The following is a 19,332-nucleotide window of genomic DNA, read 5'->3' on the forward strand; positions in this document are numbered from 1 at the left end:
GGGCTTGGGGGCATCTGGGGAGGAAGGTGGAGGGGGACTGCCAGGATTAGCGGGTGGAGAAAGGTGTTCGGGGAGTTTGTCCGGAGGTGAATAAGGCGGTGGGCCAGCGGTTGCGGTGGAAACTTTTTGGGGGGTTCGGGCTAGAAGGATCTGGTGGGTGGAGCAGGAGGAGCAGAGATCGGGACGGGAGCGGAGGTCCCAAAAAGCCTGGACATAAGGGACTTCAGTGTTCTTCCCCGTACGGCGGCAAAAGTTATCGAGGTCCCGTAATACGTTGAAATCGAAAGTACCAGTCGGTGGCCAATGAGACTGGTTGTTAAGATTATATTGGGGCCATGCGACCTGAGAGAGAAATGTTAATTTCTTTCTCCGCAGGGTCTGAGAATAGCCTAACTTTGAGAAATTTCGGAGCAGGCACCCCAAGGGGGTGTTAGGGTCTATTTTAGACTCCGAGTTCCCCATGGCTTGCAAAGCTAGCCGGCGCCAGGGAGGGAAAAGGCAAGGAGGAGGCGTCCCTTCTCCTTGCGTTCCCTTTAGGGTTAGGTTAGTGAAGTGAGCAGTCAGAGAGGCGTCCCCGTCTGGCTACTCCCTTCTTCGGAAGACTCCAAGAGTCGGATGGAGGACTGCCTCGGCTCGGCCGAGTCTAGGGCGAGGAGTCTGTGTGGACTGGCGCCGGGAAGCTGGTTGCCTTAGCCTTATGTAGAAGAAGGGGTAGAAGGTAAGTAAAAGTCTTACCTTCTCTGGAGTCTTGCGATGGCGACCCGATGGGGGGGGGGTGGATGGGCAGACAGGGGCGAGAGGGGGGACCGTCGCCCGGCCTCAGAGGCCTAGGGCGGGTCAACCGACCCTCTTCCCGGTTACGGCACCACTTGTCCGATAAGTCCGACCACCCCCTACTGCTCGTGTTCCCCCAGGAACGGCCGAAATGAGTAGACTAGGCAAATTAGGCGTTCAGGCTTTATTGGGGGGGCTCCGGGCGGACCGAACACCCGGGGTAGAGAGTGGATCGGCCGCGTGCAGACAATGGGAGACAGGCTTTTTATACTGTGGTAGAAGAGGCTGCAGTAATCTTCCACTGCCGTTGAGCAAGAGAGGGGACGTGCTCTTTCTCAGGCGGAGTTTCTTGCGGCTTATTGGCTATCTCCTAACAAAGGAGGGTTTAGAGGCCTGCCGCGAAAAGGGAAGGGGGGGATGGGGTCTTGCAACCTAGCTAAACATTAATGGTAGTACTTTGCCACTGTCGTTGGGGTTTTTCTAGTTGACTGTGGTAGGGGGAAGGGAAGGCCGGTCCTAACAGCAACCATCAGAAGTGGTTGTCTCACAGCGATGGTTGTTTCTTTTCTTTCTTCTTCTCGCTAGTGATGGAGCAGTAGGGCTGTTTCTTTGTTGAAATTCTTTTAACTGTGGGAAAAAAGAGCAGTAACACTCATGAGAACTGCAAACCCCTACAGTCACAACCTACTTTACAGTTTTTACAAAATACTCTTATACTCCATCTGACTTAATGCCACCGACAACTTTATACAGTGTTGTCACAATCACTTAGTGACTGAGAGGGATTGATATCATGGCAAAAAAAAAAAAAAAAAGAAAGAAAAGAGAAAGATAAAGTAATACTAGAACTTAAACACATTCTTCTGACTCCAAGCTCCGGGGTTTTGCCACGAATCAGCAACTGCCAGAGACCAAAACCACAGGCAGAGGTAGAAAAGTCAACATGAAGTAGGCAGGAACTGTACGCCGTGTGGTTTAGAGTCATACAGCCGCACATGTCTGTTAGTGTTAAGAAGAGCACCAGTACCTCTCACACTTTTATATCAATGTGTCCTCATGGCAGAAGGCAGCCTTTCTGTTAAATCTGGGAATTCATCAGAAAGAGGACAACCCAAGTCTTCTTTCAGAGAGAAGTCTGGTATACTCTTAGAAACCTATGTGACTGTCATCCCTAAGTACATTAATGCTTTTGCTCTCTCAAGAGACTCAGGGGAAACTGATGCTTCAGAAAGATGTCCCATGTTTATCCCATGGCATTCAAAGTAGCCTCAGTTGAGATGCTATGAGGAAGATTCAAGCTGTCAATTTCAATTTCCCAAGATCTGTTCCACATAAGATGAGCAGATCTCACTCCAGAGCCCACTGACTGAAGGGCAGTCTGGTCCCAGAACCATGGAGAATTTGAAGATGAGATGGAGAACTCAGAAAGAAATATAAAAGTCTCTCTGGAGAGTAGAAGCCTGAGAGAAAACCAAACCAAACCCATTCTCCCATTGCACCCAGAAACACTGTCAACGTTTTGAGGTCACAAGGTAAGTGTAGGCTTTTCACACTGTCAATGTCTATGTTAAAAAAAGTGGGGCAGCCTGAAACCTCTTGCTCCTAGGTCCCATAGTCCGCATTCCCCAACCAGCTGGAAATTTGTGCTGGGACCAGAGGAGCCAGAAAGGCTATGAGAATGCTTAGGGGACTAGGTCCTAATATCAAAGGCTGGTCTTGTAGCAGTTAATGACAGTTTCTAGGGGGGCTGTGACATCACTACATTCCACTCCTCCTGGGGGAGGGGACCACATCAAGGAGATGCCTGAGTCACTGCTCCCTGATGGGGGAGGGGGATGCAGGGCTGGGACCCAGGTCCTTGGAGATGCCATCCCAAAGAGCACAGGGAGGTCGCCCTGGGGGAGCAGGAGGGGAGGGCAGAGTCTGCAGCAGGGATTCCCAGGAGTCACCAGCCCAAAGTCACCCAGAAATGACTGATGAGGGTGGGGACTGGGAGACCCAGGTCCTTAGAGACATGAACCCACAGAGACCAGGGAAGTCAGGCTTGGGGCAGGAAAAGGTGAGGTCCAAGTAGGGAGCGGGGAGCCTCAGGAGTTACACATCCAAAGTCACCCTGGGGTGATTGGCAAGCGCAGGGGCTGGGCTCCTTGCTGAAGGGGTGGGACTCACTGAAAAGACGTCGGTAGGGGGAGCCCAGAGGCACTGGGTTTGGGGGCCCACCCAGTCTGGTGTGTCCCAGAAGGGTTATGGACTCTGGCAGCGGTCTTGCCATCGGAGGGGATCTGTGTGCATGTTACCATTTTCCTAGCCGAGGCTAATTTCATCTTGCAAACTTCTTCTGACATCGCCATGGTGGGTGGGGGAGGGAGGTGGGGTTGGGGCCACATCAGCACAATTTAAGGGAGCAGTGGTAAGCAGCTCCACTCCTTTACCAGGCAGCTGTGTGTCTGAACCAGAGGAGGCGTAACCAGAGCCACACTAGAATGTAGAATGGAGGCGTGGCCTTCACGCTCCAATCCCATTGGTCATGAGAAAGATGAAAGGGAAAGGAGGCGTGGCCAGGCAGCTCCAGAGACCTGTGGCATCCCAAGGAAAGCTGCCCCTGCAACTCCTGTCCCCGCCCACTCGAGAGAGGGGAGGGGCCACCCACTCCGGGAGAGAGGAGGCACTGGCTTTTGCTTTTCAACCTTTAAATGTACCAAAGCATGCAGCCCTATGTTTGAAGAGGGAGATGACAGTGTGGGAAACAATCCTGCCTAGGCTGAGGCCTCATGGAGCCTAGGGTTCCCTAGGGCCAGGAGAGCACTGGAGCGCACCCTGACACCCATTGGAAAACTGAAATCCACACCTGCAGATCAAGAAAGGGGTTCAGCCTCCGATGCACCTGCAGATCAAGAAAGGGGTTCGGCCTCCGATGCACCTGCAGCCAGGTGAGACAGGCACAGGTGGGCGCCAAGCAGATCTCCTGCCTGACCTTCCTCTCCTGCCTCCCCCAAGCAGAGAAGTGACAGCTGCCTATCAGCCCATTGCGTACATGGAAGCCACTGAATCTGGGTCCCAACAGGCCCAAGGCAGTCCTGTCTCTGGTGAGAACCTGGTAGACCGATGTGCTCTTCCCAAGATGCTCTATAAACCTTATTGTGGGTAATCAAGGAAATGGGCAAGACCATCATGCTCAGCCAAGAACCTGGCAGGCACGAGGGAAACCAGGGGCAGACAAAAGTCAGTTTGGTTCCAGGCCTTGCCCTGGAAGCATGGTGGACTGGGGGCCAGCCACAGTGAAGAGGAATGGCCGGCCGGCCGTGGGCTGCGTGGCCAAGGCTGGCAGCTCCTGCAGCACCTGCAGAACATCCGCCCAGGCCTGGCTCTGCACTCACGCTTCTGCCTGGAGCCACAGGTGCCTGGACACCAGCCTAAAGGAGGGATGGTGGAAGGAAAGGCACTTGTGGCCACATGTGGGCACCTAAGCATGGCACAGAGGGGCATCGTGCCCCAAAGAGACCATACAGGCCAAGAACTTAAGCAGACGTGACATCATCAAGAAACCTCCTTGTCCTGGGTCATATCAATTAGGTCAGAGCCTGTCCTGACCCTGAAGCTGCAGCTCAGTCTAGTTGAGAGTCACAAACAGATGTCAGTGCAGGGCAGGGGGCCCGGCCCAGCCTGTGACATCCAGCAAAGCTGTGTGTTGGACAAGAATCTCTGAAGATGAGCCCAGGACAAGGACAGCTGTGCCTGGGCAGGGCGTGGGGGAAATGCCCGGGGGCAGGAGGCCTGTGGACCTTTAACTAGGTGAGATGCCAGGTCAGGATGTGCAGAGGAGGAGGTGACATGGCAGCAGCTGTCTGAGGCCAGTCTATACACCTAGGGGCCACCTTGTCCAGCCCAAACCATGCTGCTGCCCAGTCACTATCCTTCAAACGCCAGAGGCAGGGCTGGGAGGGCCCCCAGACCCCTCTTCCCTCCCGCCCTAAGCTGGTTCTCATCCTTCACCAGAAGGAAAGTGAAATTTTCTATAAGTCACAGCTGGCCAAGTTCTCTGTCACCTGGTAGAAGGGTCAGAGGAGCTGCAGTTGGGTGAGGAAGAACCCAGGTACCAGAGCTAGAAGGACTTTGGGAAAGCCTTGAACAGGGCCAGGATCTGAGCTCTGCCTGGCTATGGTGACTCTGGGCCAGGCAACCCTACGATAGTCTCAGTCTTTCCCCGACTCATGAGGGAATGTCGGCATTACTACCTTTGGACTCAAAGTAGGTAAGGCAGGGAAAGGAGCATTCCCAGTGTGAAGCCCGGGCAGCCAAGGCCCTTGCCCTTCAGGTTACAGGCATCTAGGTCCTGGTCTAGATCCTCACATGCCAACCAGAGACCCAACCGTAGGGACAATTCCTCCCAGCTGGTGGCAGTGACTCGATTCTTGTACTCCCACCAAAAGCTCTGAAAGGAGGGGGGCCTGCGAGTGGGGTTTGGAAAAAGACTCTTCAGGAAAAGGTTCTCAGTGGCAGGGAAGGTTTGAGCTGTGCCTTAGGGAAGCCAGAGGGGTAGGTGACAGGCCCCCTCACAAAGCCTGCCAGGGAACACAGGAGGGACACAGGTGGTGGGAATGTTCTGAAAGACAGCAGGCAGCCTTCCACTCACTGATGGGACCGAGTGAGGTCAGGTCCACACACCAGAAGCTGGATTCCACACACGGTGCACTTTGTTTCTTGTTTTAGAGACAGAGTCTTGCTCTGTTACCCAGGCTGGAGTGCAGTGGTGCAATCATAGCTCACTGCAGCCTTGACCTCCTGGGTTCATGCGGTCCTCCCACCTCAGCCTCCTGAGTAGCTGGGACTACAGGCAGCTGCATGCCACCATGCCCAATTTGATCATCTGTAGAGACAGGGTCTTGCTATGTTGCACAGGCTGGTCTCAAGTGATCTTTCCACCTCAGCCTTCCAAAACACTGGGATACAGGGACAAGCCAGCGCTCCTGGTTCTGCTGCTGCATTTTGGCTGCCTTGGTGCACAGGAGGTAAGAGCTGGGGGGGCAGAATCTGCTCCTGGACCTTCCCCAGGCCTGCACCCAGACTGAACCCTGGGCTGCAGGGGGTGGGTGTGGAGAGAACGTGGGAAGCAGAGTCGGTCAGCCAGTGATGGAGACCCAGGCTGGGACTAGGAGACGGGGTTCCAACCCTCAGCCTGGTGGCCCTGCCAACCCCTTGGAAGAAAGAAAGAAATGACCTAGTCTCAGGTATTCCTCGGGAGCAATGCAAAACCGACTGACAGAGCCTCCATGCTTGGTGTCCACTGGACCTGAGCACTCGGGGAAGGGCTGCTTTTGACTCTGCCATTAACATCCAGACTACAACAGAGTTGTTCCCCTGCTCTGCCTCAGTTTGCCTCTCTCAGCTGAGCAGAGTAGGGATAATTGCTTCTCATGTGGGCCACAGGACAAAACAAGGCCCTGAGTCCCACAGGAAGGTAGGTGGGCTGTGTCCAAGGGCAGACAGACCTGGGGAAGTATTTTATGTCCTCGGGGTGGCAGAGGGACATGGAGAAGATGCTTCCTTTGTGGGCAAAGGAGAAAGGAAGCTAAACAGAGAGGCACTGGGCACCTGCCTCACCCCAACCTCCCCCACCCCACACCAGGCCATTCCCACGTAGCCCCCAGCTCAGGAGGCACCGTTCTCCTTAGGGTCTGTGGGACTTCTCGGAGCTAAGCTGGGGAAGCTGACAGTCCGGATTCATCAGGGGCAGCACGTAGTGTAAGTGATGTGTTGGACGGAAGTGGAGAGGGGACACGGGAGCCATGGTGTCAGGTCTGGGGCTGCCAGCGTGGTACCTGCCCTGGCCGTGGGCAGACCACGCTGCTCCACTTTGCCAGATGTGGCCTCTAGTTCTAAGGCATCCGAGTTCCAGGCCAGGACTGGAGCCACACTCCCCCTGGGGACAAGGGACACAGTCCACACAGACTTCACTTGTGCTTTGGGCAAAGCCAGCTGCACAAATGAATGGGAGGGGCCCTGCTGGAGAGCAGGAACAGGCCTGGACTACTCAGACCTGCCTCTGTGACAGGTCGGTCCCAGGCTCCAGTCAGACGCCTGAGAAGAAAGCTCAGTCAGCCAGGGAGTGGGGGGCGTGGCCTGCAGGATCCCTGGAGTCTGTAGCCCCTCCCACCCAAGTGAGCTCCTGAAAAAAGATGCAGAAACAGCAGTTTGCTCCTCCCAGCTGCTGGCTGCTTCCTGGTGTGGCCTCAGGGACCCTCATTCCTTGTGGTGCCCGGCCCACAAGGAATGGGGCTGCCAGCAGCTGGGGGCAGGGGGAAAGCTGGGTCTGCAGGGTGGATGCCCAGCAGGAACATGCAGGTGTGGGGAGTGCTGGGTCCTCAGGGCTGAGCCCCTTCTGCCCAGGGGGCCTTGGTGATACGCCTGCTGCTCAGCTCAGCCTGAGGAGTCAGGGCCTGGTGGCAAGTAGCCTCTCTGCTTGCGAAGACAGTCCTGGGGTGGTTAACCCCTCTGCCCAGGGCTCAAGCATCCAGGCTGTGGAAGGATCAGCATTCAGAAAGGAGGGAACTGTGGGTGCGGGTTCCTTGGCAGTCAGGGGCCTTGCTGGACAGAGCCCCCATGAGGGGATGAGGAGGAAGGGAGACCGAGCTGTGACTGCCCCCGGTTGAGATCTGTGGTACCAGGCTCCAGAAGGGGCCCTGGGGGGAGAACAGCATGAGAGGAACCTCTGCAGATGCCTTTGGGCACCTCCTCTGCAGGGTTGGGCCGGCTGGAGGTTTAGGGTCCACATGAGACAGTGGGGCCGGGTGCCACAAGGAATGAGGCTTCCTGCTGGGATTTCAAGGAAAGCAAACTAGTGTGTAGAGTGGCACCCGCTGAGCTGGCAGGGACCTCCCCACCAGTTCCAGGAATGCTGGAAACCAGGTTGTCAGGGAATTGGGGCTGTTAAGTGCTCAGGAGACCAGGGGAGAAGTCTCAGCTAACTCCAGATGGGATAGCGTTCATTCACAGGTCTACAAGAAAGCTCCAAGCTGGCAACACCCAGAAGGGGCTGGGCTCAGGGATGCCCACTGGCCTCTGGGGAAGCACTGGGCAGATCAGGTGGGGGCCAGTCCTTTGGTAGCTAGGGACCCTTGCAGCCTGCTGGCCTTAGAGGTGCCAGGGCGGCAGCAGGCAGGGCTGGGGAAGACCTGGCCTCTGGAAGCTGGGGTCCTGGTACGTCCACGGGGCCAGGAGGTGGCAACCTGGCGGGTGGAAGCAAAGGCTGAACAGGGCTACCCCGGATCCAGCCCGAGGGAGGGAGAAAGCCTTGTGGAAAGGCAGGCGGGTCTCCAGGTCTGTTGGAGAAGCCAGGCCTCCTAGAGTAGGGGCTATCTGCAGGGTCTCTTACCTACTCAAGGCAGCTGGGAGTCCGGGCCTCACTGAGGGGTCATCAAGGCCTCAGCAGAAGGGGCAGAGAAGCCCCGGCTTCCTGTGCAGTGCAGCCCCAAGCTGAAGCCCCAGCCCCTCTGAGGGGGTGGTGGGTTTGGGTCTGAGAGGTATACAGGGTTTGAGGAGGTGCAGCCACCAAGCGTGGGGCCCCGAGTTGTGAATTATAGGTAGGAGAGGAGCTAGGGGATACAGGAGGGGCCTGCCCTGGTCCCATCATCCAGATGTGAGGAGGAAAAGGGTCTGCAGGTGCCTTTATCAGAGGGTCTTGGAGAAAGAAGCAGGGATCCCCTGCCAAAGCCAGTAATCACAGAAGAGGCTGCTTGACGTCCTTCCAAGGGGCTCAGCACCCCTTCCTAGGAGCCTGGGTTTGAACTGTCCCGAAAAATCACGAGGACCTGGGAGCTGGGCCCCTCTTGGACAGAGGCAGGGTGTGGGAGGCAGTGGCCAGGCAGGCTGAGGCCAGGGGCTGTGGCAGGAGGGGTGGAGGGCTCATCGACACAGGCACCCCTCAGTGGGCCACAGCCAGAACGCCCGGAGCTGGGGTCCCAACGGAGACAGCTGTGTCCTTGGGAGGCCCCCAGCTTCCCGCCAGCCTGGACAAGGGGTTGGGGTGCAGTAGGGAAGGAGAGAGAGAGAGAGAGAGAGACAGGAGGGGCTCAGCAGTGCTCCCCCATTTCCATCTCAGGGAGCAGACAGGGCCCTGGAGGAGCGGCACGGGGGTGCTCCCCATTGGGGGTGTCTGAAGGTGCAGTCTTGGGAGCTGCCCAGAGAGCACAGCACACAGCCAGCAGCAAGGCCATGTCCATGGGGAAAAGCACCCCCACGGCCCTCCTTCCACAGCAGCTCGGGCAGAAGGCAGAGCCATGGACTTGATGCCCAGCCCTGGCCACAGTCCCTGGCACTCTTGTTTCCTCTGGCCATGGGACCCTGTCTGCCCACCAAGCCCCACTAAAGGGTGGAGGTGAGCATAGGGAAGGTGGGCACGGTAGCCCCCTGGGGCCCGGGCTGAACCTAGCTCCTGTCTCCCTGACAGGTGCTCCAACAGGGCCCCGGAGCAGGATTGAAGGCTGTCGGAGGAGGACCAGTGGGAGTGGCTGGCAGAGAGCAGGCGGCAGCGGGCCAAGCTGGGTGGCCGTCTGCGGGCAGCACTGGAGGCCCTGTCAGAGCAAGCCCAGGTGCTGTAGAGGCAGGAGCGCAAGCTGGGACTCGGCTGGGCCCTGAAGCAGAAAGTGAGGCCCTGTTCTCCCTCACCCTATCTTCCTGGGCTTTCTGCAGCTGAACAAAGGTCCCCTGAGCTAGCAAGGTCCCCTTAGCAGGCTGAAAGCTCCGGAATGCTCAGAACCGGTGTCCACATCTGGTGCCATCTTCTCAGGGAGGCTTGCTGGGGTCTGTGGTACCTGGAGGACAAAGGGGAATGGAGGCCCAGCAGGGCTGCATGCTGAAGAGATGCCACCTCTGAATGGTGCCCCTGGAAGGTCCAGGGTGTGGCCTGAGAGGCATATGCAGGGGGTGGCTAGGGATACTGCTGGAGACAAAGCAAGGGCCAGGGTCCCTGTGGTCCCCCAGGGAGAGCCTGAGGGAGGCAGGGACTGGTTTTAGCTCCATAGACTGAAGAGCTTCCTCAAAAGCCCAATCTCCCCTAGTGAAGCAGGTGACCCCAGAGAGGGGGAGATGGCTGTGCAGGCTGAGGCTTCTCGGGAAGGTTACCAGCATCCCCACCTCAGGTGATGACAGGGACACCCTGTGATGTCCTAGCTACCCAAGCCTTCAGTGACTTGATGTCTCAGCTCAGAGCTGGCCCTCCTGGAGCCACTGCTGCCTCCCAGGCCTGGGGGACCCTTGGGACCAAGTTGACAACCTCATGTCTGCCCACCCATTAACATTCCACAGCAGTCCTGCTGGCCTTCACCCTGAAGCCATCAGCAGTTGGGGTGGAGAGTCGGTGTGTCTCAGGCCCAGCTAGAGGCAGAGGGTGCACAGCTGCAGCCTGTCATTGACAGATCACAGCCAGGCAGCCCCTCAGGGCCCCAGGGCACAGTCCCCTGTACACAAGCCAGGGCACAGGTCCATGCTGGGCTGTCAGCTGGGCCCCTGGCTGCCAGTCCGCCTTCCTTATCAGAGGCTGCAGACACTGCCCTGCCTGGTGGGAGGCAGGAAGCTTAGGCATACTTGGCAGAGGCTCTGTGCTGCCTACAGTCCTCCCACTCAGCCTCCCCCAGCAGGCAGTGTGCTCCCTGGCCCACCTGGAGGAGGAGAGAACCCAGGCACAGGCGGAGTGGAGGAGGCCAGACCGGGACATAGAAGACAGGTGAGTGGGGCTGGGCTGTGGGGTGGGGGCAGGCTGGCAGGGAACAGGCAGACTCTCCCTTCTACTCCCAGGATCCTGCTGCTGCAGACAGAAGTGAAAAGGCCCAGCGGCATGTAGGCCAGATGAGCCAACAGTCCCTTGGCCTGGAACCCAGCCTGGGGATCCCCCATGTGGGTGCCTGGCAGGCCCTGAGCACTGGCCCTGCTGTACCTTTGACCTTGCCCTGCACTTTATTCTCTGGTCCTCATTCTTAGAGCATTATCTGGGATGGAGGGCAGTACAGGGGCTTAGTCCAGCCCAGAGAGGGATCTTCCAACATTTGGAAATAGCCTGGGGATCATTCAGCGACTTTCCTCTTGGTTGAGATGGGATGGGAAGACTGAGACCCGAGGGCAGAGGAGAGCTTGTTCACAGTCGCACCTTGAGTCGGGGCCATGACCCAGCCAGCCACACACGCCCTGAGGCATCAAGGGTCTGCCAAGGCCACCCCAGTGTGGTCTGGAGGCTGGAAGGAGACCCCAGGATTCTGGACCAAGTGTATCCGCAGGAGATGCTGGTGCCAGGCCTGCAGATCCAAGGGAAGAGCTGGGATGAAGGCAGGGCCCAGGAAGCTTCGGGACAGGGTCTCCCATGTGGGTAGCTCAGACCCTTGCCCAGGCTCAGGACACAGCCTCTCGGCAGGAGCTGTTGCTGATGCTCACCGAGGTTGGTCAAGACAGCTGGCAGGGGCAGCCCCACAGGGAAGGGAATCTGGGCATCAGCTGATCCAGGCCATGCCCATCTGTACCAGCGGGCAGAGGCAAGGGTCCCTAGGCTCCCTTCCTAAGGGATTCCAAGGTAGGGCAAGGGGCTCTAGGGGAACAGAGGAAAGGAAAATGGCCAGGAGAGACAGATTCTAGCAGGATATCCATACAGCAAGACTCCACAGAGCACCATCCTCATCCTCAGGTAACTGGCCCCCTTGCCAGTGTGCAGCCAGGCCCTGGTCCAGAGCGGAGCCTGGAGTGCGGGGAGCCTCTGCGGGCTGTGGTGGTCAGAGAGTCCTCCTAAGAGGGTCGAGACCCAGGGGAAGGGGACTTCAGGGCCTCTGAGACCAGGGAGCTGCATGGGTAAAGGCCTGAAGGATTGCTGGAGCCCCACAGTCCTGGTGGAGGCTGAGCCCCAACTTGGTGGGGTGGGGATCTTCCCAGGTGAACAAAACACTCTCAGAAGAGCTGGGCCGGAGCCGCCAGCAACTAGGGGCCTTCTTGGAGCAGCTGCAGCATCTGCAGGGAGAGCATACGGTGTTGAGGGGCCGTGTGCAGGCCCCGGATGCAGAGTGCACCTGGCTACCTGGGGAGAAGGCAGTGCTGCCAGTGGCACTGGGTGTGGCCCGGGCCAAGAGGCCTGTGGGTGACTGCTTGGGCCCATCCTCAGAGTGTCCAAGCCAGGCTGGGGTGGGTGCTCTGCTTTCACAGTGAGTGAGATGGCCCTCTCAGCAGGCAGTAGGTCAGCCTCTGTCACCAGCTGGCTGAGGGGGAATGGCCCAGAGCCCTAAACCCGGAACCACGTGACCAGAGCCAGTCTCCCTTCCCCAGCTATCAGCGCTCCTGCTTGTCACATTCTGGCTTTTTTATGGGGTGGGAAATCTTTCAGCTTTAAGAAGTCCTGTCTTACCTACACATGGCCAAGCCCCTCCTGCTGGCTCAGGGGCAGGTGGGAGGTGGGAGTGAGACGACCTTAGCTGCTGGCTGCAGCAGGTCAGGGTGCTTGGGAGTAGAAGCGCCCAGTACAAAGGGGTTCCATGTGTACAGGGAGCCATGAAAGAGGCATCTCTGCCCCACCCCCTCCTAGTCCATAGGACATAATGAGAAAGGAATCATTAAAAGGGAGTGGGGTGGGGGTGATCTGGGGTCCACGCTGTACCTGTACCCCATTTCTTCCAGTCTACTCCAGGTGCAGGAGGCACCAGTGCCTCTCAGGAAAGAGCTAGAGGCACAAGACTCACATCCCAGGCTTCATGAGGAGATGCTGCGGTACTGGAAGGCACGCTGGCATCAGGTGGCAGTTGCCCTGAAATTTAAAGAGGAGGAACTGCAGAGACTCCAGAGGCAGAGTGGGACCTGGCCTCCCCAGGTGGGCACTCTCTGCCTCCCTCCTTCTTCTCCACCTCCCAGAATCCCCTTCTCCCCATTGTCTTCCCGACTGCCCAGTCTTTCCCATGCTAGGGACTAGGGTAACCAGCTAGTCTCTTACCCCTCCTCAGGATGCCCCCATCTCGATCCTATGCGTCTTTCCGTTTTCTGCCTTTTCCTCATCGTGGCTCATCGTTCTCCATCCATGTGTTCAGCATGCATTTACTGAGCATCTACTGCATGCCTTGCCATCTTCTGTGTGCAGAAGCACCATCAAATCAGATCACTCCTTGTCCTCAACAGCTTATGGTCTGGAGGCACACAGTCATTGAGCAAGCATTTATTATTGATTTATTATTAATAATTTATTATCGATTATGGATTTGTGATTGATTGATTAATTGGGTCAGGGTCTCACTCTGTCACCCAGGCTTGAGTGCAGTGGTACAATCATAGCTCACTGTAGCCTCAAACTCCTGGGCTCAAGCGATCCTCCTGCCTCAGGTAGCTGGGACTGCAGGCAGATATCAACGTACCTGGCTAAGTTTTTTAATTTTTATTTTTGTAGACATGGAGTCTCACTACATTGCCAAGGCTGGTCTTGAACTCCTGGCCTCAAGCAGTTCTCCTGCCTGGGCCTCCCAAAGTGCTGAGATTACAGGCATGAGCCACTGTGCCTATTTTGCAAGCAATGATAACTTAATGTGCCAGAGGAGGGAGAGGCATTATGGGAGCTGGTTAGGGGTGGCAGTTAGGCGAGTCCTTCCCAGAGAAGGCGTTTCTGAGCCTCTGAACCCTCACACAAGGATAGACAGGCATTTTCCAGGAGGACAGAGGGAATGAAGGGCATTTCAGCAAGAGGAAACTATAAGTACATACATCAGAGATGGAGGAGGAGCGTTTAAACAGTCCCTGATCAGATGAGAGGCAGAGTGGCTGAGGGGTTATTAGGGACGTGGGACAGGTGCCAGATCCAGGGCTTAGACGTCCCAGCTCCTGTCCACCTGACTTCAACTCCAGCTTGGTGGCTGCCTTCTCCTGGCCAGCATCCCTTAGTCTTCTGGGCAAGTGTATGTGTACATGGGCAGACAGACACACAGACACACATGCACACACCCCACAAGGTACACATCAGACATGTGCATGCACTCCCAGATGTGCACACATAGACACACAGAGATACAGACACCAGCCAGGTACCTGGGAGCCATAGGGAGGTAGAGTTGTAAGGACCCCAGCTGGGATCCACCTCTGCCAGGAGGCCCCTGACAAGCTGATCTGCTGATCTGGATGGCAGGAAAGGGAGAGAAAGCTTAGCTGGCCTCGGGCCTCATTCAAGGCTGAGTTGGTACAATTCAATGTATCTCAGATGGGTACAGAGCTGTGCTCAGAGGGGGGCGGTTCCTTATGTTTGCCGTGTAGTCTGCCACTGTATATTTGTACAGAAGAAAATCTCAGCATTTTCTTTATTTCTTCTTCTTCTTCCTTTTTTTTTTTTTTTTTTGGTCTATGTGTCAAACCAGACCGGCATCGGGAGAGGATGTATCTTCAGGGCCTGGATGGGCTATATTCTCTGGTCAAGTCTGAGGACCTGCAGTGGACGACGTCAATAAGAAGGTAGTGGAGTGATGGAGGGCTGGGCCCTTGGCAGATTCGTATCCTGGCAGATAGTGGTGCCAGGGGAGCCATATGCATGTAGCCTACACATGACACATAAGCCTGTGTCAATTTGGGCCCCATGTGCAGGGCCTTCCAGCCCCTCGGAGACTTCCCAGGCTGCTTCTACTCCCTACCTAGACCCCTGGAAAGCCAACCCCGGACTCACCTTCTACAGGCAGGTGGGGGCCCTGGGCCCTGGGCCTGTCCAGTGAGGATGGCCTACAACTCGGTCATGGGCAGGGGTCCTGTGCAGAGTGGCCGATGGACCAAACAAGCAGTGCTCTTCCAGCAGGGCGAGGCTCTCGGAGGTGGGACAGCAGCTGGATAGGGTCTGGACGAAGCCACACTGCATCAACCTCAGACTGGCCAGGGGCTTTGAGAGCTCAGCACCCAGTGCTCGTAGGGGCTCTGGCATTCTCCCCCGCCAGTCCCATCCCTAGCCTCAAGCTCCTCCACCCAACCCTCTCTGGGTCTCTATCTCAGTCTGTCTCCAATCCCGGGATTCACTAATCTGCCCTGTCCCCAGGTTAGTGGATAAGATTGTGGGTTTAAATCTTGGCTTCAAGATATACTAGCTGTGTGACCTTGGCCAGTTACTCTGCCTCTCTGGGCCTTATCTGAAAAAGTGAAAATAATGGTTATCCTTAAGAGGGTTACATGGACAAGCACGTGAAAACACATGGTGTTCAGTCACATGTTCACCACTATGGTTGCACACTTCCTGCTGCTGCAGGTGTGGCCACTTTGAGGAGAAAGTTCTCCTCGAAGTCAGGGTCCTTTTGGGGCCAGAGAGCTGCCACAGGGGCTGGATTCCACTTACCCTCTGTGTGAGTTTTCTGGGGCTGTGGTAACAAAGAGCTGAAGACGGGGTAGCTTCAGCAGCAGGTATTCATTGTCTCCTGGTTCTGGAGGCTGCAGTTCGGATCAGGGTGTCGGCAGAGCTGGTTCCTTCTGAGAGCTGTGAGGGAGGGTCTGTTCTAGGCTTCGTCCCCTGCTTCTGGTGCTTTGCCAGGAGGCTTTGACACTCCTCCCGGGATGTCTGCATGGCGACTCGCTGTGTGTCTGCCTGTGCCCACATTTCCCCTTTGTATAGGACTCTAGTCACCTTGGATTAAAGCCCAGCCTCATTTCTTCATTTTAGGCTGATTACCTCTGTAATGATCCTGTCTCATCACGAGGTATTGAGCACTTCAATATATCTTTTTTTGTTGTTGCAGGGGATACAGTTCAACCCAGAACGCTCCCAGTTTGCTTCCTGCTACCTTCCCCCTGGGTGGTCTTGTTTGGGTGTGACTTGAGACCTCAGGGCCCCAGTGATCCCTCTTGTTTCTCCCCACATGTAACCACAGGATCCTCACACAGCTGCAGAGAGGCCAGAATGCTCACAGGAGGAACTGCAGTGAGTCCATGTGGGCACTGCCCAGTGAGCCCCCTGGGTCCCTAGTCCACAAGCTAGCCAGGGAGGGCATGCCCGGGCCCAGGAGGAGTTCCACTCCCCTCTGAAGGCTGGACCTGCCCATACCCAAGAGCTGTGTGAGGGTTTCCGTAGGTGTAAGAGGATGGGGGAGCGGGGCCCCTAGATGAGGATGCCTCTCCCCACCCGTTTCTGGCTAGCCGCAGGAGCAGGCTGCAGGCTCTGGAGAAGGAGAACCATGAGATGGCTGCTGGGATCCAGAGGCGGAAGGTGGGCAGGAGCTGGGCTGCCTGGGGTGGCATGAGGTAGTCCCATCTGCATTTAGGATCCCCAAGGAACCCCTCCTGAGGACCCTAGAGCCCTCCCCACACCTGAAGTCAGGGTTCTTGAGGATTAAAGTGGGAGGCTGGGCTCTGCCACAGCCACAGCCCTTCCCCTGGTGGGGCCTCAGCTTCCTGTGTGTTTAATGGGTCCCAAACTCCGCACCCTGGCCCCGAGAACCGGGATGCTCAGACCCAGGCGTGTGGGGCCTCCGGGGATGCCACGGCCCATCTGTCCATAAACAGAAAGGCTCTTACCCTCCAGCGTGAGCTGGGAACCTACAGGCAGGAGCAGGACTTTGGCTGCCACTGGCACCAGAACCCTCAGCACCAGCTGCTAGGGGTGAGGGTCAGGTGGCCCAGGTCAGGGTGGCCTCAGCATGCCCACCCAAGGACAGGGACATAAGAATCTGATCAATTTTGACAGCCTGAAGGGAGGGCATCCACCCCAGAGCAGCCCAAGTGCTCCCGAGTCCTTGCCACCTGCCCTCTTCCCACAGGGCAGATTCAAGCAGAGACCCCAGGTCAGCTCCCAGAGTCTGCAAGTGGAAGGTAGGTCCTACTTCATCCCTTCCCCACTCAGCCCACTGTCTTCTCCTGGGGATTACACAGGCATTTACCTGAGTGGGCACCAGCCAAGCCCAACCCACCAGCCTCCAGCCCCACAGCCTGTGGATGGGGCTGCTGGGAGTCCTCACTGGCCCATCAAGCAACAAGGGTTTCACAAACACTGATGGAAATTCTAGTCCCAGCTCTGCCCCAAACTGGCCAGTGGCCTTGACCAAGCCCTTCACTGTTTCTGGGTCTCACCTATACAGTTCCATCTGTGTGCTGGGTGTGGGGCTCACCTGTATAATTCCATCTGTACACTGCATGTGGTGCAGGGATGGGACTCTGGGGAGCTCTGACACTCAGTGATCCTATGACCCTGTTCAGTTTACCCACTGGCTTACTGTCCCTGCCACACAGTCTCCCAGCTCTATAGAACTGGGCCTATGCCTCAGCTAAGTTGCCCAGCGGCCTTGGTGGAGCTAATGATGCACAGAACAGAGTGAGAGCAAGGGAACAGGGTCCTGCTATCTCTGCCACACCCAGCAGCATCTCTGCCTCCCAGCCCCCACGAGCTGTGGGAGCCCAGGTCTGCCAAGGAGCCTAAATCTGCAATGTGGACTCCACCATAGGCTGATAGGTGAGCTCAGGGACAGGTTGGGGTGGAGCTGGGACAGCCCGCTCCAGGGATGAGAGATCAATCTGGAGGTGGAAACTCCCAGGCAGAGATCTTGGCTCTGGTCTTTCATTGCCATTAGACTGGGCTCTCTGGGACCACGCTGGGCTCTTGTTTCCAGGAGCTGGAGGAGCTGAGACAGGGGCCATGTGGAGAAGGGAAGGCAGGGCCTGGGCTGGGGAGCAGGGGATAGAGTAGGGAGCCTGGATTGTGGATCCAGTGATTCGGAATGGGGGCTGTCCACTGAGCACCGAGGGCTCAGCCTAGACTCATCCCAGGTCTGGAACCCCAGCTGCCCTGCCCTCCAACAACCTCAGCATGGCCCTAAGTGGGGACAAGGTATCACTCCTTGGCAGGGTGGACTCACCAACTGATGTGATGAAACAAGTGTGTTAGGGACCAAGACTTTGAGGGCTCAGCCCTGTGCAGGACATGGAGATGGAGGGCGATGTGAGCCTCTGGGCTGTGCAGTACTATCAGTACAGGGAGCGCTGTGGGACTCAGGGATAAGAGGAAAGATGGAATTGAAGGATCTGGGGTTCAGGGCAAGCATTGTGCCTTCAGTCACCTGCACATCTTGGAGGGGAAGATGCGCCCTCTTGCTCAGTCCCCTGGTGCTGTTCTGTCAGCACTGCACCTGACGCTGCCATAGTGGCCTCTTCTTTGTGGTGAAGCACAGTCCCTAGGAAGGCCCCTGTGAGGCTAGCGCTCCCAATCCAAGGCAGAGCAAAGTTCTTGGGGAGGCCCCAGATCAAGACATGTGCCAGCCCCACCCTCCTCTATCCCAGACTTCTCTGCAGGAGGTGGGCTCAGAGCTGGCCAAGATGAGGACTGAGCTCAAGAAGGTCTGCAATGTGCTAGAAGCTTGAGAATCAAGAGCTGAGAGCTCAGCAGCCGGCCCTGGAGGCTGCCCAGGACCAGGTGCTCAGCAGCTGCCCACACTGTGCTTCTGCCCACCCCCTGCCCACACTCTGCTTCTGACAGGCCTGCATGGCCCTACAGGCTCCTCCATGCCCGATCCCTGGTGCCCACCATGGCCATTGACCTTCCCTTCCCTACACTCCATCAGTCAAGTTCCTCCCAAGCCCTCACTGCCCAAGGGGAGGGCTCAGCCTGGAACGCGCTCACTGCCTCCCCTACCCATCTCATTACAGTGGCTCATGCCTGTAATCCCGGCACTTTGGGAGGCTAAGGCAGGTGGATCACTTGAGGTCAGGAGGTGATAGGGTAATAGGGCTCTGCCCTCATGAATGAGTTAACCCATTCATGGATTAAAGGATAAATAAGTTATCAAGGGAGGGGGTGAGTTATCAGGAGAGTGGGTCTCTTATGAGCCCTTCACCATGTGATGCCTTGAGCTACCTGTGGACTCTGAAGAGAGTCACCAGCAGCAAGAAGTCCCTCACAATATGTGGCCCCCCAACCTTGGATCTCCCAATCTTCAGAACCATGAGCTAAATAAACCTCTGTACTTTATAAGTTATCTACTCTGCAGTATTTGGCTACAGCAACAGAAATTGACTGACACCCTGTTATCTGGAATAGAATCACCCAGCCACATGTGCAGTGGAATGAATCTCCTCAAAGTAAATCCTCTTTTCCTATTGTCTTTTAATAACTGTGTTAGAGATGTGTTCTGCAGAAAAAATATCCACTAATAGTTCAAGTTGAAAATTAGTAAGAAGGTAGTTCAAATGGTGACCAACTCCTAGGTGTGGTAGTCCTGGGAGTGAGTTTACAGGGCTTTGACCCTCCAAGGAACCCTCTTTATGTCACCCACCATGTACATACCAGCTGCACCTCAATTACTACAGTTTCTTCTGTCTGAGTAGTTACCTCAAAGACTAATAAAGCCTGGCTGCAATGCCATCCTTGACCAACAGGGGCTGCTGTTTAATATATATATGTATATCACCATATAGATATATACAAATACACACACATATATAAGTTCCTTTAGTATATTCTTGCTCTCTTGATTATTAATCAAAGCTCACTATATCTGTCCTACAAATTACTATTCTCTAAGGTGGGATAATAATGAACCAGATCTTTCTTTTTTTTTTTTTCATGGTAATAACAGGGTGGGCAAGGCTAACTCTGGC

The 19,332-nt window shown here is 56.2% G+C and overlaps 2 protein-coding genes across 51 annotated transcripts in view; one reads left to right on the plus strand and one right to left on the minus strand.

The window, feature by feature from the left end:
* LOC144577233 (uncharacterized) overlaps positions 1 to 1,218 on the minus strand; it is a 6,265-nt gene extending 5,047 nt beyond the window's left edge. Inside the window, exons 1-3 of the mRNA XM_078333177.1 lie at positions 1,212 to 1,218; positions 1,046 to 1,137; positions 736 to 934 (exon numbers count right to left, since the gene is read on the minus strand). Coding sequence (XP_078189303.1) covers positions 736 to 934; positions 1,046 to 1,137; positions 1,212 to 1,218 — 298 coding nt within the window. The remainder of the gene's footprint in view (positions 1 to 735; positions 935 to 1,045; positions 1,138 to 1,211) is intronic.
* On the plus strand, positions 306 to 19,107 carry LOC144577399 (uncharacterized). 50 transcript variants are annotated; one of them, XR_013521185.1, is made up of 14 exons: positions 306 to 718; positions 1,977 to 2,306; positions 5,703 to 5,783; positions 6,447 to 6,516; positions 9,221 to 9,416; positions 10,407 to 10,495; positions 12,421 to 12,610; positions 14,133 to 14,226; positions 15,410 to 15,446; positions 15,618 to 15,667; positions 15,883 to 15,952; positions 16,503 to 16,554; positions 16,972 to 17,191; positions 18,016 to 19,107. XR_013521185.1 is itself a non-coding variant. In XM_078334851.1 (13 exons), the coding sequence occupies exons 8-13, from the start codon at positions 14,150 to 14,152 to the stop codon at positions 18,053 to 18,055; spliced, it is 399 nt and encodes a 132-aa protein (XP_078190977.1). In that variant the 5' UTR covers positions 306 to 718; positions 2,095 to 2,306; positions 5,703 to 5,783; positions 6,447 to 6,516; positions 9,221 to 9,416; positions 10,407 to 10,495; positions 12,421 to 12,610; positions 14,133 to 14,149; the 3' UTR covers positions 18,056 to 19,107. The 50 variants fall into 50 exon arrangements, 23 of the variants coding, with proteins under 23 accessions (XP_078190977.1, XP_078190978.1, XP_078190995.1 ...); XR_013521186.1 differs by having other exon boundaries at positions 2,095 to 2,306; XR_013521174.1 differs by lacking the exon at positions 15,410 to 15,446 and having other exon boundaries at positions 6,401 to 6,516; positions 10,410 to 10,495; positions 16,430 to 16,554.
* Positions 19,108 to 19,332: the final 225 nt, after the last annotated feature.

This window comes from Callithrix jacchus, chromosome 8 (assembly GCF_049354715.1).
Source record: "Callithrix jacchus isolate 240 chromosome 8, calJac240_pri, whole genome shotgun sequence".
NCBI lineage: Eukaryota > Metazoa > Chordata > Mammalia > Primates > Cebidae > Callithrix > Callithrix jacchus.

What these genes read in the sequence shown, in the direction of transcription:
- LOC144577399 (XM_078334851.1), top strand. Translation starts at nt 14,150, where the DNA reads ATGTATCTTCAGGGCCTGGATGGGCTATATTCTCTGGTCAAGTCTGAG. An exon ending in TGATCCTGTCTCATCACGAG is followed by an intron (nt 15,447 to 15,617) that starts GTATTGAGCACT and finishes ATGTAACCACAG; the next exon opens with GATCCTCACACAGCTGCAGA. An exon ending in CTGGGATCCAGAGGCGGAAG is followed by an intron (nt 15,953 to 16,429) that starts GTGGGCAGGAGC and finishes CAATTTTGACAG; the next exon opens with CCTGAAGGGAGGGCATCCAC.